The sequence below is a fragment of the Fusarium coffeatum genome, assembly GCF_003316985.1.
Source record: "Fusarium coffeatum strain FIESC_28 chromosome Unknown BRIP53273_contig_361, whole genome shotgun sequence".
In the NCBI taxonomy this organism is placed as follows: domain Eukaryota; kingdom Fungi; phylum Ascomycota; class Sordariomycetes; order Hypocreales; family Nectriaceae; genus Fusarium; species Fusarium coffeatum.
In genome coordinates, this window is record NW_022158150.1 from 46712 (window position 1) to 68506 (window position 21795).

Genomic DNA, 21795 nt, shown 5'->3' on the forward strand with positions numbered 1-21795 from the left:
CTACTTGACTTCCTGTGCTGCTGCAGGCCGTGGAGGGCTGTTAATTTCCATATCTAAAGTTTCGTTGTCCATCCAGCCAGAGAAGTCGTCGTCGTCATCAGTCGCTGCAGCAGCAGTCGGTAGTGCTCCCACTGAATTGCTTGGTTTGATGTCCTCCTGCATAAGCGAGGACTCATTTGTGAGCATCGATGGAGGGTGAGAAGTTCCGCTATCTGTCACGGTCTGTTCATCACTCGAAGCCCAGATTTGATGGTTCAAAGGGTCATCTCCTGAAGGTGTGGCGGGCTGGGAGTCTTCTGGGGCAGCGACGATAAGTACATTCTGTCCGTTATCTGGTTCTGGAACGTGGCTCTGTCGGCGACGTCCGCGCTGGGGCAACGGAGGGCGGTAGTCGCCATGGTTGTCCTGATCCTGTTCGTGATGGTTCTCATGATGAGTTTCCAAGGACTCGACTGAAGTATGTGCTGCCGAGCCAGGGACGGGCTTCCTCGCAGGAACGCTCGTTGGAGGTGCTATCCGCGTCATACCGTTAGTAGGTTTGGGGAGAGGTGTTCCAGGAGGAGGTAACGGTTGCCCTCGGCCCATAGGTTGGCTAAGATCAAGATGACTTGCTTGCTCAGCCTGCCTTCGCGCCTCTTTGTGCCGTTGGTAGGCATTCCAGCCCCATTGTTTGGCCTGCATTGCTGCATTCGAGACAGCAGCCAGTGTAGTCTGCCTATGATTCAGATTTTGTGCATGACTCTGGTCGGGTTGTAAGTCCCGAGAAGCTTCACTCTGGTCGAGCTCTTCTTCTTCGTGCACCGGTATCTCCCCATGGTCACGCCTTGCGAAGAAACTCCTTCCTATTGAGCCTGTCTGGCTCTTCATCGATTCTTTAAGAGAAGAAGCAGAAGAGCCAGGTCTTTCGTCGGTATGGGATCCTGAACCAATTGATGAAGCTGTATTGCGCCGCCCCATAGCCACTGGCGTCTTCTGAGAATCTTCTGCCACTCCTGGGACATTGTTCACAGTATCATTGACAGATGAGGAGGAGCGCGAGGAACGATTAGAACGCTGAGAGGCAGATGACGCCACTGGTGGTGTATCTGCAGGCTGAGGTGGTCGGGGAGAAGCATCGTGTGCACGCGAGTGCAAAGCTGTCATGTAGTTGGTCGCATGATCGGGAGGCGAAGTTGACGGCTTGAAGATATCGGCATGGGCGACATCAGTGCCTACAACAGGTTCAAGTGATGTCTTGGATATCTTAGGCTTCAAGACTGGGCTCGCACCTGGACCTTTAGAATCGACACTGGTTGATGATGCAGAAGCTTGAGGGTTAGTACCCGTTCTGCTGAGTCTGCGCCCAAACAGACCGGTCGGCGGTGGCGTCGATTCCATCACAGGTATAGTATGGCTCTTTTCAAAAGGTCGGGCTTCCTCTGTCAAGTCCGGATTCCCATCTAGATGGCTGACTGCAGCAACATCTCCTGCCGCTGCCACTATACTCTCAGCATCGTCAGTTGGGACCGTGGCATCATCACCTTCAAAGATGCCACCTCGCCATTGCTTGTGCTCTGTCTTGAAGAATGGCATATCGTCCCAGAACGGCAGTACAACAGTCTCTGCGATGACTTCCTTGATACGATTCTCAATCTGGCGAAGAATGACTGTGTAGGTGATTTGTCGCGCACTAACAATGGGCTCGATATCCATTTCCATCTTTGGCATGCTTTGGAAAGTAACCCAGACTCGGTTGCTCGGCGGGGGCTTAATTTTGAACAACATGTGACCTTCAGCTCTCTTGAGCACAGCTGCAAGAACAAGATTGACCTCTCGCGTTTTGAATCTGCTTCCAAGATCGATCTTGGCCGTAGCAGCAATCTCAATACGAGCGTTTCCCGAATACTTGACATCAGCTTCCACGACACATTCTCCCTCAACCGTAAGATCCTTAAGTTTGAAATTGCTGAAGTAAGGAGCTGCATCGCCAGTGTCGATCCCGTTAATGGTAATATTAGTGAGGAAGGCAGGCTTTTTGACACGAGAGATCTTTTTGGTGAGTTTCTCACGAATGAAAGCCTCAATGTCCTTTGTCTTGTTGATACCCAAGAAAACTCTTCCCAATAGTGCGTTGATCCATCTTGAATGAACATTCTCTTCCGTCGAGTGAAGCTTCTGAACCAAGGAGATGATGTTCTTGACGTCAAATTGTAAGGGCTTCGGTACTTGGCCGTCTGTACCGTAATTCTGCTCTTGGTTTTTGAGCAGAGCGAAGTAGAAATCTTCCTTGGCTGAACAGTTTTCGGAGAAGAGATAGAAGGGTTTTGAAATAGGACTGTCTGGGGCTAGCTCAGTGCCAGATGGTTTTCGGGATAATCTAATCGCATTTCGCTTGATGAAAAGTTCACCTTCCGGTGTGACATCACCACCAGAGTATATACTGATGTCATGATATGCTAGAGAAACAACATGTCGGACTTCGACTTGCTCTTCATCATCGAACAACATTAGGTGACCATGTCTAGATTGATGTTAGCGAAGGGATGAGGGGTGTGGGAAATCACACGTACCTCAGAACCACGTAAAACACATTGCCAGCATTCTTCGGTCTCTGGCTCGTAGTGTTGCTATTGTTTTCCATGGGTCCTGGAGTAGGCTTTCTCTCGAAAATACTCCTGTACATGGTCTGATAGACGCTGGGGCTTGGAGAGGCCACGGTCGTCGAGCCCACCGGGGTTGATCTTTCGATAGGCTTTGCGTTGATGCCCATAGGCGTGTATTCTCTGCACACGGCAAAGAAGCCGGCGGCTACATCAAGGTCGTTCTCGTGCGCGCGGTTGTCCTTTTTGTGCGACCGCTTTGCGGCCTCGAGGGCGGTTGTATCATCGTCCTTATCAACGATAAGGCTGTATTTGTGTTCGTTCGCGGCATCGTCTAAGACGGGGGACGTGTAGAAGATAAACGCTAATACGGATGCAACGACCAAAGGTATAAACGTAAAGCCGCCCAGCACGTATGCCACGAGAAGAGAGGTAAAGCTAGCCATGGCTCCGAATTCCGGAGCCACAAAGGCTCAAGAGAAAGAGCTTGGGCGCAAGAGGGCCTCTACAGCCTCGGCTCTTCCGTAGCTAGAGAATACAGCGACAAAGACGCATCGGAGGGATCGAGGAGATTGCTGAGGTTGCGTTTTCGAAGGGAGAGAGGTCGACGATGTTGATTCTCGATTGAGGGAGGCGGAATGATTATACGCGGAGTCACTTGATAGGCTGGCAACTGAGTGTAAGTGACACCGCTAGAGGCTTTGTACCTTAGTAGGTAGGCGAGGTGAGGCACTGTGTATGGCTACATACGTCATGTGATGAATCCACTGGCTGACACGCTCCCCACTGTCGGATTCCGTTGATGGCTGATGGCTGGAGCTTCAGCGGGTCCAGAGTTCCATAGGTACCGAGATTTGTTACGAGGTCCATATCCGTACTCATTACTCGATTGGCGGAATTCTTTAACATAGATGTCTTCGGACCATGGGGGTAGGATGAATCTAGTAGAGCCAAAATGTCCAGTCCTATAAGGTAGGTCAGATGCCGAGTACGTACTGTATTACTGGTGTCTCGCCGAGACCTGAAACTAAAAACATACCTAGTATGGAGTGGAGGCATCACAAGGTTCTTCTAATTTTCCAGTGGAGGATACATCCAATATGGCCGCTATCAAGTGGAAATCTGTCCTCGGTCTCGGCTACGTGTGAACAGGTCATCAAAGCTCAAGCCGGCAATTTCGGTCGGCTGAGAAGTATCAGACTTCGGTATAACATGGGACAGTCACATAATTCCATACAAAGGCAACCGTCTAATTTGGTACAAAGTTTCATTCAGTCATCAAGACCCTTCGCCTAACAACTATCTCCAAACACAACGTCTATCTGTCAACCCCTTGGGCTACTGACCACAGCTTCGAGAACATTACTTCCCAGGTGTACTATGCTCGCCGGCACCTGGACTGTACAAAAGACAAAAACTCCTGTAGGTCCCCAGCATCCCATGCGCTGATCCGGTGAAAAGAGGTCTGGTCAAACAAACAATGCGTTTTGGCTGAAAAAGTAAATAAAAAAAGGAAAATGCAGTGATGCGGTACTGTTGATGTTTTTTGATGTTTTATTTTGGTCTGCGTCAAGCACTCTGGACCGACAGATCTATCGGCGAATGTTGCAGTATTATAAAGACAATGTAAGAAAGGTTTTGTTGGTTCGTAGCCAGCTGATGGCTGTAGTAGGTGATTATAGTCTTTTGGGTACCGGCTCCTAGGTTCGTTGTCGAGGGTGCACAGCAACAAAGTCAAGAAAAATCATAAGTATCGTGAAAGTCCGTAAGGATGTCGGTCGTAACAGTCGAGTTTGACAAACAGTGAAATGGTTGACAAGAGTGATCTACAGGGAACGAAGTAGTTGTGTATGACATGGCTCTGTTTAAACTCGAGAGCGTACAGAAGACATGGTAGTATGAGAGTGGGTGAGCCCAGGTTGAGAGTGCGTAGAGTGCGCGTGATTGTTGCCAGGACGGCCTCGCTTAGAGAAATGGTGGAGGGTTCCAACATCATGCTTGCCTATTCGATTGTTAGATTCCATGCATTTCATGTAGGCAGCGAACTTACCATCGCAGCATGCGCGGACATTCTCGAGACGGTCAGCATCCCTATCCTGCCGCTCGATAATCTCCCTCACATCCTCAGCACTATCATGTGCCTCACTAGCCTCGTAGATATGAACATTCTGTGCGCTGGGACCCCGGCCACGAAGGGTTGAGAAAGTGCCAGACAGCTGGCTACCTTTCCAGTAACCGCTCAATTTGCTTAGCGTTCCAGCGGGGCGCTGTGGCTGCGCCTTGGGTGTCAGAGTCGGAATATTCATGGACGTTCCAACAGCGGGTGACTCGTTGCGGGTTGTTCGGGAATGGTAAGATGACAGAGACGGTGCAGCTCCTGGGCGTGTTGCATTACTAGCGCGCTGTCCGAATTGAGGGTTGAACTCATCGACATCTTCACGAGTGAAGTTCTCTGCCATATCCTCGACATTGGCATGTTCATTATTAGTGCGAAGCAGCAGATACGAGAGAGCGTTAAACCATGTCTCATGTCGCTGTCCGGTCGTGCAGGTAAACTTGATAGTTCGGCCAGGAGAGATGATGACCAAGCTCTTGCGGTGGAGTCCTGGAGGGCTGGGGTTATCGTCGGTAACGACACGAACCGCCTCGATGGGAACACTCTTGGCCTTCAACTCTGTGCGTCCAGCAGTTGAAGGATCTCGGTCACTCCAATAAAGCGTCCTGGTGTAAGGGTGAACCCAGAAGTAACGACGGTGTCGGTTCTCTGACATCTCCCCACGGCCTGTCTTGCGAGTGTACTTCCACAGATACTCACCAATCATGGTTTGGGTGATGGCCTGGATCATGCGGGGATCAGTGTTGGGACCAAATCCAGCGGGGTCCATACCCATCTCGCCAGGACGAATGTTAAAGCGGGTATCGAGCTCTGAGGCGAATGACGAGACTGATGACTTTCGCGATGTGGCTGTAAGCTTGGATGGTGATTGTCTTCCAAGCTCGCCATAGCTAACGGGGTTTCGAGCAGCACGGGGTGTGCCAGCCCGAAGAGAAGGCGAGTGCACACTTTGTCCAGGGGTGCTTGGACGATGCTTCAGGGCAGATGCGGGCCAGAGGGGCGGTCCCATGTTGTTCTGGTTGCTGTGAGCCGAACCAGATCGTGCAGCCTCGATGACTTGACGGTGGTTGGCAGGCAGAGGAGGAGCTTCGTGCATGGATGCCATACCACTTCTGGAGCTACCGGGACGTTGAGCAAAGGTTGCGTCAAAGACGTCATCATCCCTCTCCTGTCGGACAGGACTCTCGAAACTGTCATGTCGGTGGATTCTTACGGTGCCAGTAGTGCCAGTGGTGGCAGGAGTATCAGGGCTAGTCATTGAAAGCTTCTTCTCAAGTCCAAAGACTGGGTGAGCACGAGCCTTGAGCATGGCATCAATAGCATCAGCAGTGAGGGAGGTTTGCGCACCCTGATCATTCATGATGACCACGGGCTTGTCGAACGGCCTCTGGGAATCAGGCGTGGCGGGCTCGGGTGTATCGCTGGGTGTTTGTGCGTTCTCATCCTCAGCCATAAGAGGTGATGAGCCTTGGTCAACCTCACCACTATGAGCTGTCTTGTTATCTGGAGTTCGAGGAACGTCTCGGTCCATGAAAGGAGAGGTCATATCGCGAGGGAGAACGAAACCTTCTCTCTTGGGAGTTCGAGGAGAGATAGGCATGGTCTCGACAGACTCGATAGATGAGAATCCAAAGGCGGGCAGTACGGAGGTCTTGCGAACGGGGCTGATAGGCTCAACACCCTGGGTAGCAATTGAAGACATAACCAAAGTTGGTGGGGTGGGGACCACTTCGAGAACGGGCTTCACGTTCTCGGAAGTAATGCCAGAGAAAGCCAGAGACGGCGCAGGCTCAGAGACGGGCTGAACATCTTGGGTCGACAGATCAGAGAAGACGAGCGTAGTCGGAGTAGGGGGTAACTCCTCTCTTGGTTCGCAGTCTTCTGCGTAGATGGACGACATGTTCAGCGAAGGCGTGGGAACGACCTTCTCGGGCTCGCTGACGGGTTCAACGGACTCAACAACGATGGATGACAGGGCCAGATCAGGAACTGGAAGTTCAGTTGGCTCAACGTACTCGCCCTTAATAGTAGAAATAGAAAGCTCAGGTGCAACAGGCACAGGAACGGGTTCGACGACTGGCTCGACTTGCTCACCATGAATCGACGAGATGCTGAGTTTGGGGGTGATGGCCTTAGCCATGGGCTCGGCAACAGGTTCAACAGCCTCGCCTACGATGCTGGACATGGCAAGCTCGGGTGCCTTCACGGCGACAGGCTGGACATTCTCTCCATGAATGACGGAGAAGCTCAGGGCGGGAGCAGGGGGCAGAGACGGCAGCGTGATAGCTGGTACAATGGACCTAGACTCTTGTTCTGCAACCGGCTCGATATGCTCGCTCTGAATTGTGGACAAGAGGAGCTCGGGCACAGGCTCGGCAGGCTCGGCGATTGGTTCAATGTACTCACCCTTGATACCGGACATGCGGAGCTCAGGACCCTTGGGAGCAAGAGGCTCAACGTGTTGACCGGTAATCAAAGACATGGACAGTGCCGGAGGAGGAGGCATGAACATGACTGGCTCAATGGGAGGCTCAGCAATGGGGTCGACAGAGCTGGCTGAGATAGCAGAGAGGCTCAAAGTAGGGGCTGGGGCCTCGGGCTCAGCAAGTGGCTCAACCTGCTGGGCAACAATGGTGGTCATTGAGAGATCAGGTAGAGGCATCTCGGGCTCTGCTCGAGGTTCCAAGTGCTCGGCGGCAATAGTAGATATGCTAAGAGCAGGGGGAAGAACAACAGGCTCAGCACGGGGCTCGAGGTGCTCAGAAATGATCGACGTAATCGTCAGATCCGGAAGAGGAACCTCAGGCTCAGCCAGTGGCTCAACACTCTGATTGGAGAGGGGTGTGAAGCTCAGAGCCAAAGGAGTTGTCGGTGTCTCAATCTCTTCCCTCGGCTCAACACCCTCAGATGCGATTGAGGACATGCTCAAGATAGGAGGGAGGATGGGAGAGAGCATGGAGGGAGGAGCAGGGAACTGAGCCAGTTTCTCCTCCATGTCGGGGTCGTGCTGGGCGCCAGCGTCGCTATAGGCCATAGAAACAGGCCGGGAACCAGTGAAGGCGTAGTCAACGGGCCAAGACGGGGGTGCACGCTGGCTAGCAGGGCCGATGGCTGACTGCATGGAGGCCGGTCGGTTCGCTGTCACCACACTAACAGGTGATTCAGCAAAGTGCTCTTCTCCATCTTCTGTCATCACACCAGTTGTGACCATCTGCGATGAGTCGAAGCCTGCAAGTCTGGGCACGATCTTGACAGGCTCTGTCATAACACCTGTATCCACCATGATGACCTTGGGCAGGGGAGGAACTGCGGGTCGTGGTGACGATCCTCGGCGAATGGAGCCAGGGGTCATAGAGCGAGCACGAAGGCGACTGGGTGTGCCAGGTCCGGCAGAGTCGTCGTCACTGCCATCGAAATCTTGAAGCTCAGCGAACAGACTTTGGCCAGCCTGAGGTGTCCCGTCTCGACTACCCACAAAGCTGGCAGGGCTGCCTTGGAAGGCGGGCTCCTCACTTGCTTGTCTGGAGCGGTTGAAGACACTACGGCTCATACGGAAACGGGTGCTTCTCTGAGATCTGATAGTACCACTAGGAGTCTTCGAGTATGAGACGTCATCCTCATCAGCTGAGGTCGATGCGGTGCTGTGTAATGAGTGGCTGCTGCCGTGACGAACGAAGCCGCCGGCGGGAAGTCGTGGAGCATTTCGCATGCTGCCGAAGCCTCGAGTGGTGCCCTCGGTTTCAGTATCGTCGCTGCCCGACATCTCCTCATTCCCAGTCTGGAAGTCCTCAGTCTCGGTGGCCCGCTCATTGGCCGTCTCGAAGGCTGACTCGCCGCCTTCGTTCGCAGTATCAAATTGCTCAGTGTCTGTGGGATCAGGAAGCTCGATGCTTGGGAGGACAGTGTGACTACTGTTGGCCAAAGATGCCCTAGCCATTGAAGGAGACACGGAAGTACGAGGGGAAACATCATTCTGATCCTCCCACTCGCCGTCATCGGTGATTACTTCTTGTCTGCTGGAGCGGAATGATCCAAGCAGACGAGGAGGCTTCTTAAATTCCTTAGAGTCCTTAGTGCGGCGTGGTCGTTGAGGCTTAGGTTCACTAGGGTCGCTGCGTGCCTTCTCTAGATCATCACGAAGATCCTGAATGATGCGTCGCAGCTCAAGCTTCTCGGTCTTCTCGCGGTGAAGGAGACCACGCTGGCTCTGAATGGTGCGTTGAGCGTGGTGCAGAGAAGACTTCATAGTCTCAGTCTCAAGCATAGCATGACGAGGAGTACCCTTCATCGGTGATTGAGGAGGTGAGTGTTCCGGAGTCAGGTGGTCGGTAGATGACTCCAGGTCGTCATCGCTGGCGCGGATGGTGGGTTCAAGTTCACTGACTGTTCGGCGTTGGGATGCGAAGGCCCTGGCGAGTTCTTGGTTCTGGCCGGTAAGATCGTCGATCCTGCGCTGCATAGCTGCACGCTCACCCTCTGCCATTGCGATATTGCGCCTGACAGTACCAAGTTCAATATCATGCTGCTTGACAGCAGCGGCGTGCTGGTCAATCAATCGTGCGTGATTCACCTTGACCTCATCTAGTTCTCGCTGTGCGTTGACCTTTTCCGTCTTGATCACGTTGAGAGATTGTGTAAGCTTCTTCTCGCGGTCTAGCGCCTCTTTGTGTTGAGTTGTTAACTCTTGCAGCCTGGTTTCAAGGTTCCAGTTCTCCTCCTTGTATCGATTCTCGCTTTCATCGAGTGACTTGAAGCGCTGCTGAAATCCCTCCGCTTCAAGCTCAAGTCGCGCGGTGGCGGCCTTGAGATCCTTGTTTTCTTCATCTCTTTCGGCAAGGACACCTTGGAGATTGCGAACCTGGGCAATGAGCGAAGTACTGATCTCGGTGGCGAATTCGATATCGTGGACTCGATTGGAAGGTTGATTGCGAACCTTGCGATTAGGGACGGTGAGCTTTGTAGGGGATCCCGTTGCTTGGATCTCAAACTTGGAAGGGCTGACGGATCGCTAGAAAATGAAGCGTTAATTATTTGCAGGCCAAAGTTAATTGATTGCAGGCAATGGCAACGTACCACTCTGGGCCCCTTGTTCTCGGGCGCAAAGGGAGAACTAGGATGGGCCTCATTACTGGGAACCCTCTGTTTCGGCAACAAATTCCGTGCGGACTCTCGAGTTAATGTGTTGAATTCCTTCTCGATATCGACCATTCGCTCTCGGAGTTCTTGTGAGAGTTCCTCTTCGTTGTTCACCTTCTCAATCTCCTTCAGCTGTTCGGTGAGCTCTTTGCGCTGGGCAACCAAGGCATTACCAAGTTTGCCAGCCTCTTCAAGACGTCGCTCTGTCTCTTGCAGATGAGCTGCGAGAGCTCTTTTCGCGGATTCTGGTGAGGCAGGACCAGTGACAAAGAATTCGTGGTCGTATTGTGAATATCGGTGATGCGCGGGTGTTGTTGTGGTGTTGTCGGTTATGACAAACGGGTCGCACGGCGCTGCGCCAGGTGCGGGCAAGCTAGGCTTGTCGGAAGCCAGTGAAGAAGCCATGATTGCGAAGCAAAGGTGGCCCTCTTCCGGGGCAAGGAGAGCTTCCTCAATCACGCCTTGAAACCATCAAGATACGCAGACGGACGACGTTGCAGGCCCGTCGCAGGGAACGCTGTTCTGTATTGAGTTGTGGTGGTTGAGCGTATCCAACGTGTTGTGTTGTTTGTTTGTAGAAAAAATGGGGTACGGGCGTTAAAGTACCAGTACCAGTACCACCTCAGGACAGTACAGCACCGTAATTGATTAGTTTAGAGCTGGGCTGGCGTGTGCCGCAAGATGTCGACCAGTCAGGTTGCAGTAAAGCGTTCTGCAGGGAGACTGCGTAAGATTGGAGCTATTGGTCGTAAAGAAGCAGACCCGGCTGCGAGGAAAAAGAGACAATTCCCACAGAAAAGGAAAAAGACAGATTATAGTAACAGATAGGACTGGACTGAATGAACTTGTCCGATAATAGGTCAATGGAAAAAAAGAAGAAGAAGCGTTTGGCAGTACAACGGTAATAAAAGAATATTAAATAAAAAAAAGAATGAATGTGATGAAGCGCAAAGAGGGGCAGCTTGAGTTGAGATAGGTACCGTCGGGTGGTTCAGAGGTGCCGTGCAGTAGATTGAGTGTGACTGGAAATGCCCAGAGGTTTGCGGGTGAGCGATGGGAGTGTCTAATTATTGACACACTTGTCCAGTCGAAAACGCGCCAACGATTAAACCTTAGTCAGGTACCGCAGGAGCGAACGACGCACAAGCACGAGCACAGGCACAGGCACAGGCACGCACACTGCACAACACAGAGAGGCAAGTGAGTGAGTGGGCTGGGCAATTAGTGGACTCTTTACCCCTGTTGGTTCCAGTTCCAGTTGTCGCAACTCTGACAAGACCCAGAAAGTCGCGGTAGTTTGTGAGCTGCTGTCCTGCTGGCTTCTGCCTTCTGGAATGCGTTCCAAGAATTATACGACAGCAAAACTGTTGATCATTCCCGATGGAATTTGACAACTCAAAGAAAGCTCAAACGGCCGGATGCGCCTGTTACTGCACGACGGGGCGTTCTACCACCAATGCAACTAAGTCAACGGTACAAAGGAGGCGCTGACAGAGTTTCCCGGCAGTGACGTGAGCAGCGAAACAGTCGACCGACAAAAGTTGCCGCGTAAGAGAAAAAAGACTGAGAGAAAAAAGAGACAGGCGAAGGTGAAGAATTGATGAGTCCAGACTCCGAGCGGGAGACGGGAGACAAGGAGAGCTGGGGGTACCTGAGCTTCAGGTGGAGTACGCTCCGGCGACAAAGTCTCTTTTTAATTCCAGAGTGGACTGGGGTGGATCGTCTGATTTTAAGGGCGGCCGGCCGGTGACGTTTGAGGTTTCGTGAGGAATTGGTGTTGAAATCGCCCTGGAAAGAGAACCGAGGTTGGTTGAAATACGGCCAAGAAAGAAGAGGGAGAAAAGGCGTAACGAAAGTCGCGTCCGATACAAGTAATCGAAAGGGTTGTCGGTAGTAGTACAATCCTGACCAGCAATCGGGAAAATTACTCGATGAGCAAGTCAAAAAGATGACAACCACAACTTTCAGAAAATCAGTTGTCCTCGAAAGAATGGACGGCCCCGTGACGGTGACCTAAGGAAAAGGTTGAGGACGGTATCAAAAGGGGGACGACAGCGCCGAGTGATTGGTAGAGGGCATCCAGAGTCGTGAATTAGACGCGCCTCCCTTTGTTCCGATCTCTTGGGCAGTCGCTTATCGCCCGTTTCGACGTCGGTGGTTTTGCTGTTGGGTTAGTATTACGAGTATAAGGACGGTAAAAAGGTCGAAAGACGAAAGAAGGAAAAAATCAAGATCAAGATCAGGATCAATAGCGAGAGATATGAGCTCAAGGTAAGGAGACGAGCCTGACTGGGGAGCTGCCCAGACTAGGCCAGGGTGCAAGTGAAGCTGGAGACACTTTTCTTCGCTTCCTCCTCTGGCTGCCTTCAATTGATGTGGTCTGGCAGGGGATAGACTCCAGTTTAAGGGCTGTGCGTTTATGGAAGCTGAGATGTGCAAGCTGTGGTGTTGCTATTCCTAGCTACTTCTATCCGTACCTACAGAGAAATACTGACTGTATCCATCCATATGCTGCTTGGGGCCATTAGATACAGGTCCCTTGTTAATGTTCCTGCACGCTATGATGATTTCCGCTCTCCTCTTCCCCTGCGTTCAGTACCTGCGTTAAGTCGAGTCCAAATCCCTACCGAGATGCACAAGGACTTGATCTGGCTTGGTCTGCTGACTGTGGGTTTAGGTATCCTTTCTAGTCTCCAGGGGGGGGTCAAATGAAAGCCCATTCATTTCTTTACTATGTACTGTACTAGGCCAAAGCAAAGACACTTGATACAGTCGAAATGATTTTAACTTCGCTTTCAATATCATTCGTGTTCCATCACGGCAATAACATGATACATAGTATATGTACAGTACGGATATTTTTGAGCCCATGCTGCTAAGCGATTGACCTCTACAGGTAACCATGGATGGAAAGTTGTGAGAGGCAAGCGAGAATTGAGACTCTCTCTCTCATGGACTGGGATAAACGTGGAGACGTGGAGAATGGAACGGACATGGCGACACCGCTATATTGATGCCGTAGCTCAGGTCGCCCCCCAGCCACCTTCATTGATTGATTGATCAAGTACGGATATTTTACTTCACGTTGGAGTTTGAATTGTAAGGATCTGTGTATTTTCCAGATTTGCCTTTATGTTGTGTCTGTCTCGGCATTGCTTCTTATCAGCTTAGGTATCCGTATGACTTCCTGCCAATTCTAGGGCTAGAACATTTCGAACCAACTTGCAAGGATACAGTTTCTGAACTAGGTTGGCTAAGCGGAATTGAGTTGCAATGCTACCTACCTGCCTAAGTACTCTTGCTACTGTACACTCCCCGCTATCCTCATCCCAGCTTCCATCTTCTTGTACTGTCAGCCATGGCCAGACACAGACAAATGACGATATTGCCTTTATGTAGAGATAATGAACCAACACATGTGATATTCGTTTATCATTTCAAACATCTGCCATCTTTTCCACTCCCGCTTGCGGTGTATCCCTCAACCTTGATAGCAGTCGTGATAGGTTCAGGTGTCCTTATTAAACTAGTAAAACCCTAGCCGTAACTTTGAGGCGCTCACGAAAGTTCTGCATCAAGTCGCGAACAGGTCAACGTCTATCAATCTTCTCTTCTTCAAAGTAGCATTGGGGTTTCTCGTGGCGCAACGCCTCATGTCAAATCCAAACTGAGCTCCCAGCCCGTGTCTAGAAGCATTCAATGCCGCATAGAGAACTGCCTTTTTTTTTTTCCCTTGCACGAGCCAGAATGTTGCTCTAGAGCGATCATCCGGTCTTAAACTCAATTGTAGGCATTTTCCCTGTTTCCTCGACCAGCCTCTGTAGCAATGGGGTTAGATATTACGCATTGCTACCTACGTACGGATACTCAAATACGGTACCTATACTGAAGTGGCATATCAAGTAAGGCTGCGGGGTTTATGCGAACCATAAAGCATAATTTACTGCAGCTGCACGCAGTAGTAAGAATACTATGGCCTAGAATGGTCAAAAATAAACAAACCACGACGCGGTTCGTGATGTTGACTTCAGGCAATGTACATGTTCAAGTAAGTATGTACTACCTTAGTACTCACATATCGATACACCACCACATCTGAACGGCAACACCATCTTCTAGATGGATAGCATTAGCATCACATGCCGTCATCGTCAATGAGGCAAAGTACCTTCGATTGGCGTCCAGGTCCGCAAAGACTCCCGCATAAACCGAGTCTTTCATCTCATTTCGCTGCCATGGTTATCCTTGACCAGGGTCTTGACCTGGCCGGGTCTGGCAGTGGGGAAGCATCTTTTAGTGCGTTTGAAGCACTTTCTTCTTCTCTTGCACCTTTTCGTACGGATAAGAGATGATCAGATGCAATGTTCGATCAGATCTGTGGTTGGACTGGGCAGCTAACATACCGACGGCGATCGATCCAGACCGCGTCCAAAAATAAAAATACGATACAGTAGCTTGTAGTAAGGTCTGCATGTCTGGTTCTCTGTTCTGTGTGGTTGATACGAGTTGCATTGGTTCCTAGACTATCGTTGGCCATTTTGGCCAATCGCCACGCTGTTGTTCATGTCCTCCACAGACACGTCAGACATAAGCCTCACATCTCAATGTCGCTTCGACGCACTGCGTGGACATGACCTTTCCTAGGGCCATCGTAGTTTATCTAGTTCATGTATGTATCCTGCGGGTATAAGGGGCTTGCTTGACTATTAGTTGCATTGCAGCCGTGGACATGTTGTCTGTGTATTGATGTGATGTACTAAGCGAACATGTGTTATCACAGACAGCAAAGTGATCACTACAAAAAGGACATAATATCGAAACAACATAGTGTACATGATCTCGGGTTGTCAAGTTGCGAATATCCCCATAGCTTGCCAATGGCACGTATGTACTATGTTGCATTTGATGAACCTTGAAATTCAAGTTGCGGGTACAGGGTAGATCAAGTACCAAAATTCCAGCTTCCTAGGTATTGCTATTGATTGCGTGTGAGTGATGGTAATCGGACCACCACTTTTAAAATCATCCTCTCATGCCTCTAGGCAGCTTGTCCGGAATTGCCCTTGGTCTATGTTTTGTCAGAAAGGGTTTTCCTGGTTGAAAAACCTACCCATGCATTCAACGAGGCTATCACAAGGTTCGCTATCAGATGGAAATCAGGGTCCCAGTTGTGGATAGAAGCTGAAGGTCTGTGCAAATATCTCTAGTTGGATTTCCTAAATCTAGGACATATACATTTTATAGGCCCGGTGAGACGGCTCCAGTCGCCTTACAGAATGATGCCAGGTTCTGATGATTTGTGCCTCTTTTTGTTGGCGCCTGGACATTATGATGATTACAATACAATTGTTTTAAATGGCAACAACCCAAACAGACCTCCAATGATCCCAACGCCATGCCTTTGTATCTATATCATTCCTGAGGCCCTCAGATATGTGCTGGTAGTTCAGCTCTCACATTGTAGCCTTGCAATGTCTGTCCATGAAGCTCCTGTGGCGGTTGAGAGTGTGGCTCTTTCACGCCATACGTATAGTGAGACTGCTGCCAAGATGCGTCCATACCCGGTCCATAATATGTAGGTGGAAACTGCTTCTCCTGCTCGGTCGCTTTCTTATTCCTGCGCATCCTCCATAGGAGGCATACGACTGCCACAGCTAGGACAGCACCGACACCGATACCAGCACCAATTCCTGCCTTTGTACCGGTGGACATTCCTGGTGTGCCCTCAGTAGATGTCGTCGAATCGGGCACATGACTTGACGATGAAGATGCTTCGCTGGCCGTAGTGATAGATGATGACGTTGCATAAATGACCAGAGACGACGTGTCTGAAGTAGCCGATGCAGCTGTGGTCGTGGATTCGTCGATGAAGACTGTACCAACAACGGCATACTCGGTTGCTTTTCGATTCCACGTCGCCCAAACCTCCGGGTTAGACGGAAGGACATTAAACCTCCCAACACCACTGTTACAACAGTTTGGATTGTGGTCACAACAAAACGAGGTATCGCTACCCGTGACATTAGAGCAGGAGATCAAGTCAGTTCCTCCCCTGTCCGCACCTTTTTATCGTTAGCATAGCCACTTAGTCGTACTCAAAGACGAGCGCCATTTACCCAGACAAAACATAGCGCACTCTGGCGACGCCCAATTCTTATCTGTACAGGAACCTCTCAAGGTATTCCCGTCTGCCCCGATGCACAACTTGTTGGACAGGCATGTTGTGCCCAACCCTCCAGAACAGCAGACGCTTTCCTTCGCTTCGGGATCGCAAGGAAAGTCGTCAGCCTCGTCGCCGTTAGGATAATAGCACTTGCTGGCAGCAAGGCATGTAGAAAGAAAGCAAAGGAACAACGCAGCGATGAGCCTTGTCATCGTGATCAATATACTGCAAGGTGTTCTGGAGAAACTCTGTATAATATGTACCGTAAACTACGAAAAAACAGGAGGCAGAGCGAGCGAGGCGAAGTACGGAGTTTGAGGGAGAACATAGAGGATAAGATCTTCCAACCACTATGCGTGTTGGTTGCGCTCATATATCTGTTTCGTCTAAGGTAGCGTGAGCTGCATGAAGCCGCGCGGGTATCACCATCGTTGCAAGGGACGAGAAGGCGAGAAATTCGCCATGAACCCAAGATACGGATACAAAAGAGAGCCGTCACTGGCCATTGTCAAGGACAAGGTGCGAAAACATACATGTTGTTGGTAGCAGAATTCCACATCAGGCAAGATGGTGACATGTGAGTGTTGTGTTGGTTGACAATATTTGAATATGTGAAAAGTCCAGTATCGGGCGGCAAGAGGATGTTGATAATTGGCTGAGATGATGTCCTCCACGGACAGACCAGGGTCCCCAGAAGAAATGTCCTTTAAGGCTTAGTCTACTAAAATAAAGTAGCCTAGATGCCCATCTGTACCGGCATAGCATGAATAAACTATTTTGTCTGTTGTTTCTGCCACCCTGCGGCTAGGCTGCTGCTCTTAATGGGTGACAGGGCTGGAATATCTTATTATTAGACAGACATCTCTCAATTAATTGCATTTTCTTGTTATGTCTCCTTTGACCTATAGACACTACAGGCCACGATGTTACTAGCAACGGCAACTCATAGAAAATATGCGTTTGTTCTTCTGGCTGCTGTTGTGATCTGTATGCTTCTGGTGGGCAACTACGCATACAACGGCCGTATAAGTCGTAAGTGCCTATTTCCAGTCGATGCGAGTAAATGTTGACCAGAGAAATAGAAAATAGCACAACTCAAAGACCGAAACCCACGGCTTCCGCTGCATCAAAACCAGAGCCATTTCCTCACAAAATCTGGCAGAGTTGGAAAGACGATTCGGAAAATCCCACAGAGCGGACAGTCGGCTTTCCACACCAATGGCGTGTTGTCAATCCTGGCTGGCGATACGAGCGCATTACCGATGCCAACAACGACGCCTACGTTCTTGATCGCTTCGACGCAAATATTTCGGATATCTTCACAGGCCTGAAAGATCCTATTCTCAAAGCCGATTTCTTGAGATACCTTATTCTGCTGCGCGAAGGTGGTCTATGGGCAGACATTGATGTATATCCACACCAGCCCATTTCAAAATGGATACCCAAGCAGTACCAAGGCTCAGTGAATCTGGTCGTCGGGATAGAGAACGACCATCACAAGAAGCCAATTTGGCCTGGCTCCCCGTACTCTGTACAGCTATGCCAGTACTCAGTGTTGGCAAAGCCAAACCACCCAGCTATAAGAACGGTTGTCGATCAAGTGGCAGGCGATCTCAAGAATCTATTTGCATCTAAGAAACCAGGTGATACTGTTTCATTCGAAGAGGTTATGAGCACAACTGGGCCTTTTGCATTTACGAAAGTCCTTATGGACTACTTCAAAGAGATGACAGGTACGGAGCATACTGGCGATGAACTAGACAGTTTGCCCGAGCCCAGACTGATTGGGGATGTGCTAGTCTTACCAAAAGATAGTTTTGGGTGGCTGCCGCATGAGAATACTCATGAGAAAGGTGATTCGAGTATTCTAGTTGAGCATCTTTTCATCGGATCTTGGCGCGATAGCCATCAGGGTTGAAATGCAAGCGAGTTAGTAATAAATTTGAATTCATGAATTGTAGCGTTTATTATCGAACATTATTCACAGGCAGACAGGACCCGGTGAATTGTCTATCCGTAAAACTTAATGCGGCTACTTCACAGCGAGATTATACTCGGCAGAGCATTCAAAAGCAGCCAAAGACGCAAAGACGTTGAGGAAAGTATTGCATGTGACTTGAGGTGGAAAACAGAATAAAGCTCTGACTTAATATTAGGCTCAGTGCAACCAACACCAAAGAGACGCGCAGTCACATGACCACTTCTAGATTCCTCCATCCTTGGTAAGTTAAGAAAGTCTGATTTCCAATCGCTATCCGTCGCATAAATAAACACCACACTCCCATCTGACATTACCAAATCAACTCCGGCAAAATGGCAGACTCATCTACAGAACCTCAAGCACCTGTTGCTGTATTCAAGAAGAGAGGCGCAAAAGGCAAAGCAAATATTCGAAAACGACCTGCGACGCCACCTCCAGCCGATAGCGACGACAGCGACTACTCATCATCAGAAGACGAATCTGGACAGCGCGTTAAACGGCGCAAAAAGACCGCCACCGTTACAGCTTCTTCCAAAGATCTGGCATCGAGCAAGAAGGATTTTTCAGCCACGGTTTACTCGGCGGATCGTAATGTACCAATCACAAGTACAAATGACGCGACGAAGCATAGCAATTGGTACGATGAGGAGAAGGATGATCTCTCGGCAAAGAATCTCTTAGGGTCAACAAGAGCTTCCGCGAAGGATTCACAACCGGATGGAACATATAAAGGGCTCGCGAACCAGACATCATTCATTCAGAAAAACCCCGATGCGCCCCAAAGAGCGAAGGGCCCTGTTAAGGCACCCACAAATATTCGAACCATCACAGTCATGGACTTCAAACCCGATATCTGCAAAGATTACAAAAAAACCGGTCACTGTGGCTTTGGAGACAGTTGCATATTCCTCCACGATCGAACAGACGTCAAACAAGGCTGGCAGCTCGACAAGGAGTGGGAGGAAGTCACAAAGGGCAAGAAGAACTTGGGCGGCACCATCATTGCGAGCGCCAACCGCGACAAAAAGGAGCAGGCCCCCGAGGACGAAGCAGAGATAGCGATGCTGGAGAAGATCCCATTCGCGTGCATCATCTGTGAGGGGCCCTACAGAGAGCCTATTGTGACAAGATGTGGGCATTATTTTTGCGAGCCGTGTGCTCTGAAGAGATACAGAAAGGACCCGACTTGTGCATCATGTGGAGCTGGCACGAACGGAGTGTTCAACTCAGCCAAGAAGTTGAAGAAACTATTAGAGAAGAAGAGGGAACGTGAAGAGAAGAAGAAAAAGGCAGAGGAAGAGGCTGACGAGGAATGAGTTGATAGACATGCGCAGGCGAAGAAAAGAAAAGATACCACGATAATCCAATATAGCACTTGACCAGTATATAAGAAATAACACTTGTTATAATCTCCTCATGACTCGGGCACCAGACTCTTATCAAGAGAGGCTCATGGTATAATACACACGTGAATGGAGCTTCCAGAAAATGACGTGCATTCTGATAAGATAAGGCTGCTGCAAGACCCATTCTATGGAGCTTCAAAGCAATGCTACTGGCTAACCCCTACGTCACAGCCAATGAGGGGTCCAGGCACACACACCTCCACCTTCATGTGATCGCCTCATCAGTGACAGTGAGCGGCTGCTCTAACTGGGTATTACTCAGGCAAGGTACTTTCACCCAAGTACTTGTCGTCGCCTGGTCTCTCTCTATCAGTCATCTTCGTTACTTCAGGCAGACGTGACAGAAGGACGAGGGACATACTCCAAACCTCTACTCTGCTACACCTCAAACTATACTTGCCAACTTACATCGCGCAACCTTGCACAGAAACTCAGCCCCGCATCCTCCCAAGAAGTACAAGATACAACTCCTATAATAAAGCCTGTTTTCTTTCCTTCGATAGAAACAACTGCAAACCCCGAACCGAACAAACCGACGCCGAAGCCATCATGAATTACATCTACTCGACAGTCAACACCCTCCGGGATCGCTATACCCCCGTCTCCCACAAGTCAACCTTCCGTCAGACCGGTCAAATCACACCCGAAGAGTTCCTCGCCGCGGGCGACTATCTTGTTTATAAGTTCCCGACCTGGTCCTGGGGTGATGCCGATTCCCCTGAACGTCGAGTCAGCCATCTGCCTCCTGGCAAGCAGTTCTTGGTAACACGCAATGTTCCTTGTCATCGCCGTTTGAACGACGACTTTGCTGGTGACGCTGGACACGAGGAAGCTCTTGTCAATGACGGCGATGACTTCAAGGGTAATGCAGGGGATGACGAAGATGGCTGGTTGAGGACTGGTGGTCTGGCCAGCTCGCAGCCGTTGAAAGTGAAGGAGGTGAGGACGGTGGACGATTCAGGAAATGTCGGTGACAGAGAGGTTGTGGACGATGATGAGATTCCTGATATGGAGGACGAAGACGATGATGAAGCTATCATCCGAGACTCTGGCGCCGATTCTAAGAACAGGTATGCCTTGTTTTCTCTAAATCGTGAATAGGTCTGCTAATATCTTCAGCGCTCACCGAACATACACCCTGTACATCATGTACTCTCCTTACTACAGAACACCTCGTCTGTACCTCTCAGGCTATCTCGCCAATGGCCAGCCCCTCCCTCCCACTGATATGACGGAGGATATTGTCGGTGACTACAAGGACAAGACAGTGACACTCGAAGATTTCCCCTTCTTCGCCAACAACATCAAGATGGCCTCTGTACATCCCTGCAAGCACGCGTCAGTCATGAAGACATTACTTGACCGCGCCGATGCTGCCCTTCGCCTGCGACGTGAGAAGCTCCGTACTGGTAACACTGATAACAGTCAGGCACCTTCGGGAATGGAGGGTTTGGTTGATGAGATTGGAAAGCTAGATGTCAAGGGCGCTCAAGAGGCGGCAGACAAGGATGAATGGGAGGAGGTACAGGAAGCTGAGATCGATGATCAAGAGGTTGCTATCCGAGTGGATCAGTACTTGGTTGTGTTCCTCAAGGTATGACTCTCCCCTAAACGGCCCAGACTATTCCCTGCTGACATGTGTCTAGTTTATGGCCAGTGTGACACCAGGTATCGAGCATGATTTCACCATGGGCGTCTAAAGCCCATGATCTCGATCAAAGATGAGCCAGAGTAACACGGCAGCAGCATAAAAGACTGGATCAGGAGGAGCGGCGTCAATGGCGTTCTGGTTTTGCGTCTGTTTATTGCTTGTTTATGACTTTCTGTAGCAACTGTCATGTTTAGGAATTTTAGACTTCTCGTTCTGTACGATGAAGACATGGAATAATGCCAATCATTATAGGTATTCGCGGCATACAACAACGATTTCACGAAACTGCACCAGAAAACATGAATATGTTTCAAAGGCAATGTATTTGCAAAACTCGTAGACGCAAAGAGGACCGTTTGTGGCTAAACATTATTGACGAAGTACCTATAAACGCCCAGACAGCTGGCCGCTCAGGTCAGGTTAGCCGATAGGGTATAGATAAATCAAGGTGTTCATCACTGTAGCCAACGAATCAGTTAATGTAACGGGGATGGCACTGCTGGGTTCACTTCTGGTGTCCAAGCTATGCTTGGGAATGCTGAATCAATATATACTGCTGAACGTTCCTTGAACTCCTATCGCCGCAGATAAAATCTTCCCACCCGTTCCTGGTACTGCGACAAACCCAACATCCTGCCCTAAACTCCTCTTTCTCCCTTTTACGCTTGATCGATTCATTGCTCAGACCGACTGATTTCTGTGCATCGGGTATTCAAACACAGTTCTCCTCCAATGCTCCGACCTGCATAAACAATTCCAAAAA

At 50.0% G+C, this 21795-nt stretch overlaps 6 protein-coding genes across 6 annotated transcripts; 3 read left to right on the forward strand and 3 right to left on the reverse strand.

The window, feature by feature from the left end:
- On the reverse strand, nucleotides 1–3025 carry FIESC28_11113 (uncharacterized protein; the record flags this gene model as incomplete). The annotated part of the gene is made up of 2 exons (XM_031165242.1): nucleotides 1–2500; nucleotides 2550–3025. 2 exons carry the CDS (start codon nucleotides 3023–3025, stop codon nucleotides 1–3), a joined length of 2976 nt encoding a protein of 991 aa, XP_031010704.1.
- A 1419-nt stretch (nucleotides 3026–4444) lies between these two features.
- On the reverse strand, nucleotides 4445–10236 carry FIESC28_11114 (uncharacterized protein; the record flags this gene model as incomplete). The annotated part of the gene is made up of 3 exons (XM_031165243.1): nucleotides 4445–4581; nucleotides 4630–9703; nucleotides 9769–10236. 3 exons carry the CDS (start codon nucleotides 10234–10236, stop codon nucleotides 4445–4447), a joined length of 5679 nt encoding a protein of 1892 aa, XP_031010705.1.
- Nucleotides 10237–15258: 5022 nt separating this feature from the next.
- On the reverse strand, nucleotides 15259–16206 carry FIESC28_11115 (uncharacterized protein; the record flags this gene model as incomplete). The annotated part of the gene is made up of 2 exons (XM_031165244.1): nucleotides 15259–15893; nucleotides 15948–16206. 2 exons carry the CDS (start codon nucleotides 16204–16206, stop codon nucleotides 15259–15261), a joined length of 894 nt encoding a protein of 297 aa, XP_031010706.1.
- A 711-nt stretch (nucleotides 16207–16917) lies between these two features.
- Nucleotides 16918–17912, forward strand: FIESC28_11116 (uncharacterized protein; the record flags this gene model as incomplete). Its single annotated transcript, XM_031165245.1, has 2 exons — nucleotides 16918–17026; nucleotides 17077–17912. 2 exons carry the CDS (start codon nucleotides 16918–16920, stop codon nucleotides 17910–17912), a joined length of 945 nt encoding a protein of 314 aa, XP_031010707.1.
- Nucleotides 17913–18307: 395 nt separating this feature from the next.
- Nucleotides 18308–19291, forward strand: FIESC28_11117 (uncharacterized protein; the record flags this gene model as incomplete). The annotated part of the gene is made up of 1 exon (XM_031165246.1): nucleotides 18308–19291. One exon carries the CDS (start codon nucleotides 18308–18310, stop codon nucleotides 19289–19291), a length of 984 nt encoding a protein of 327 aa, XP_031010708.1.
- Nucleotides 19292–19930: 639 nt separating this feature from the next.
- On the forward strand, nucleotides 19931–21081 carry FIESC28_11118 (uncharacterized protein; the record flags this gene model as incomplete). The annotated part of the gene is made up of 3 exons (XM_031165247.1): nucleotides 19931–20451; nucleotides 20501–20975; nucleotides 21028–21081. 3 exons carry the CDS (start codon nucleotides 19931–19933, stop codon nucleotides 21079–21081), a joined length of 1050 nt encoding a protein of 349 aa, XP_031010709.1.
- Nucleotides 21082–21795: the final 714 nt, after the last annotated feature.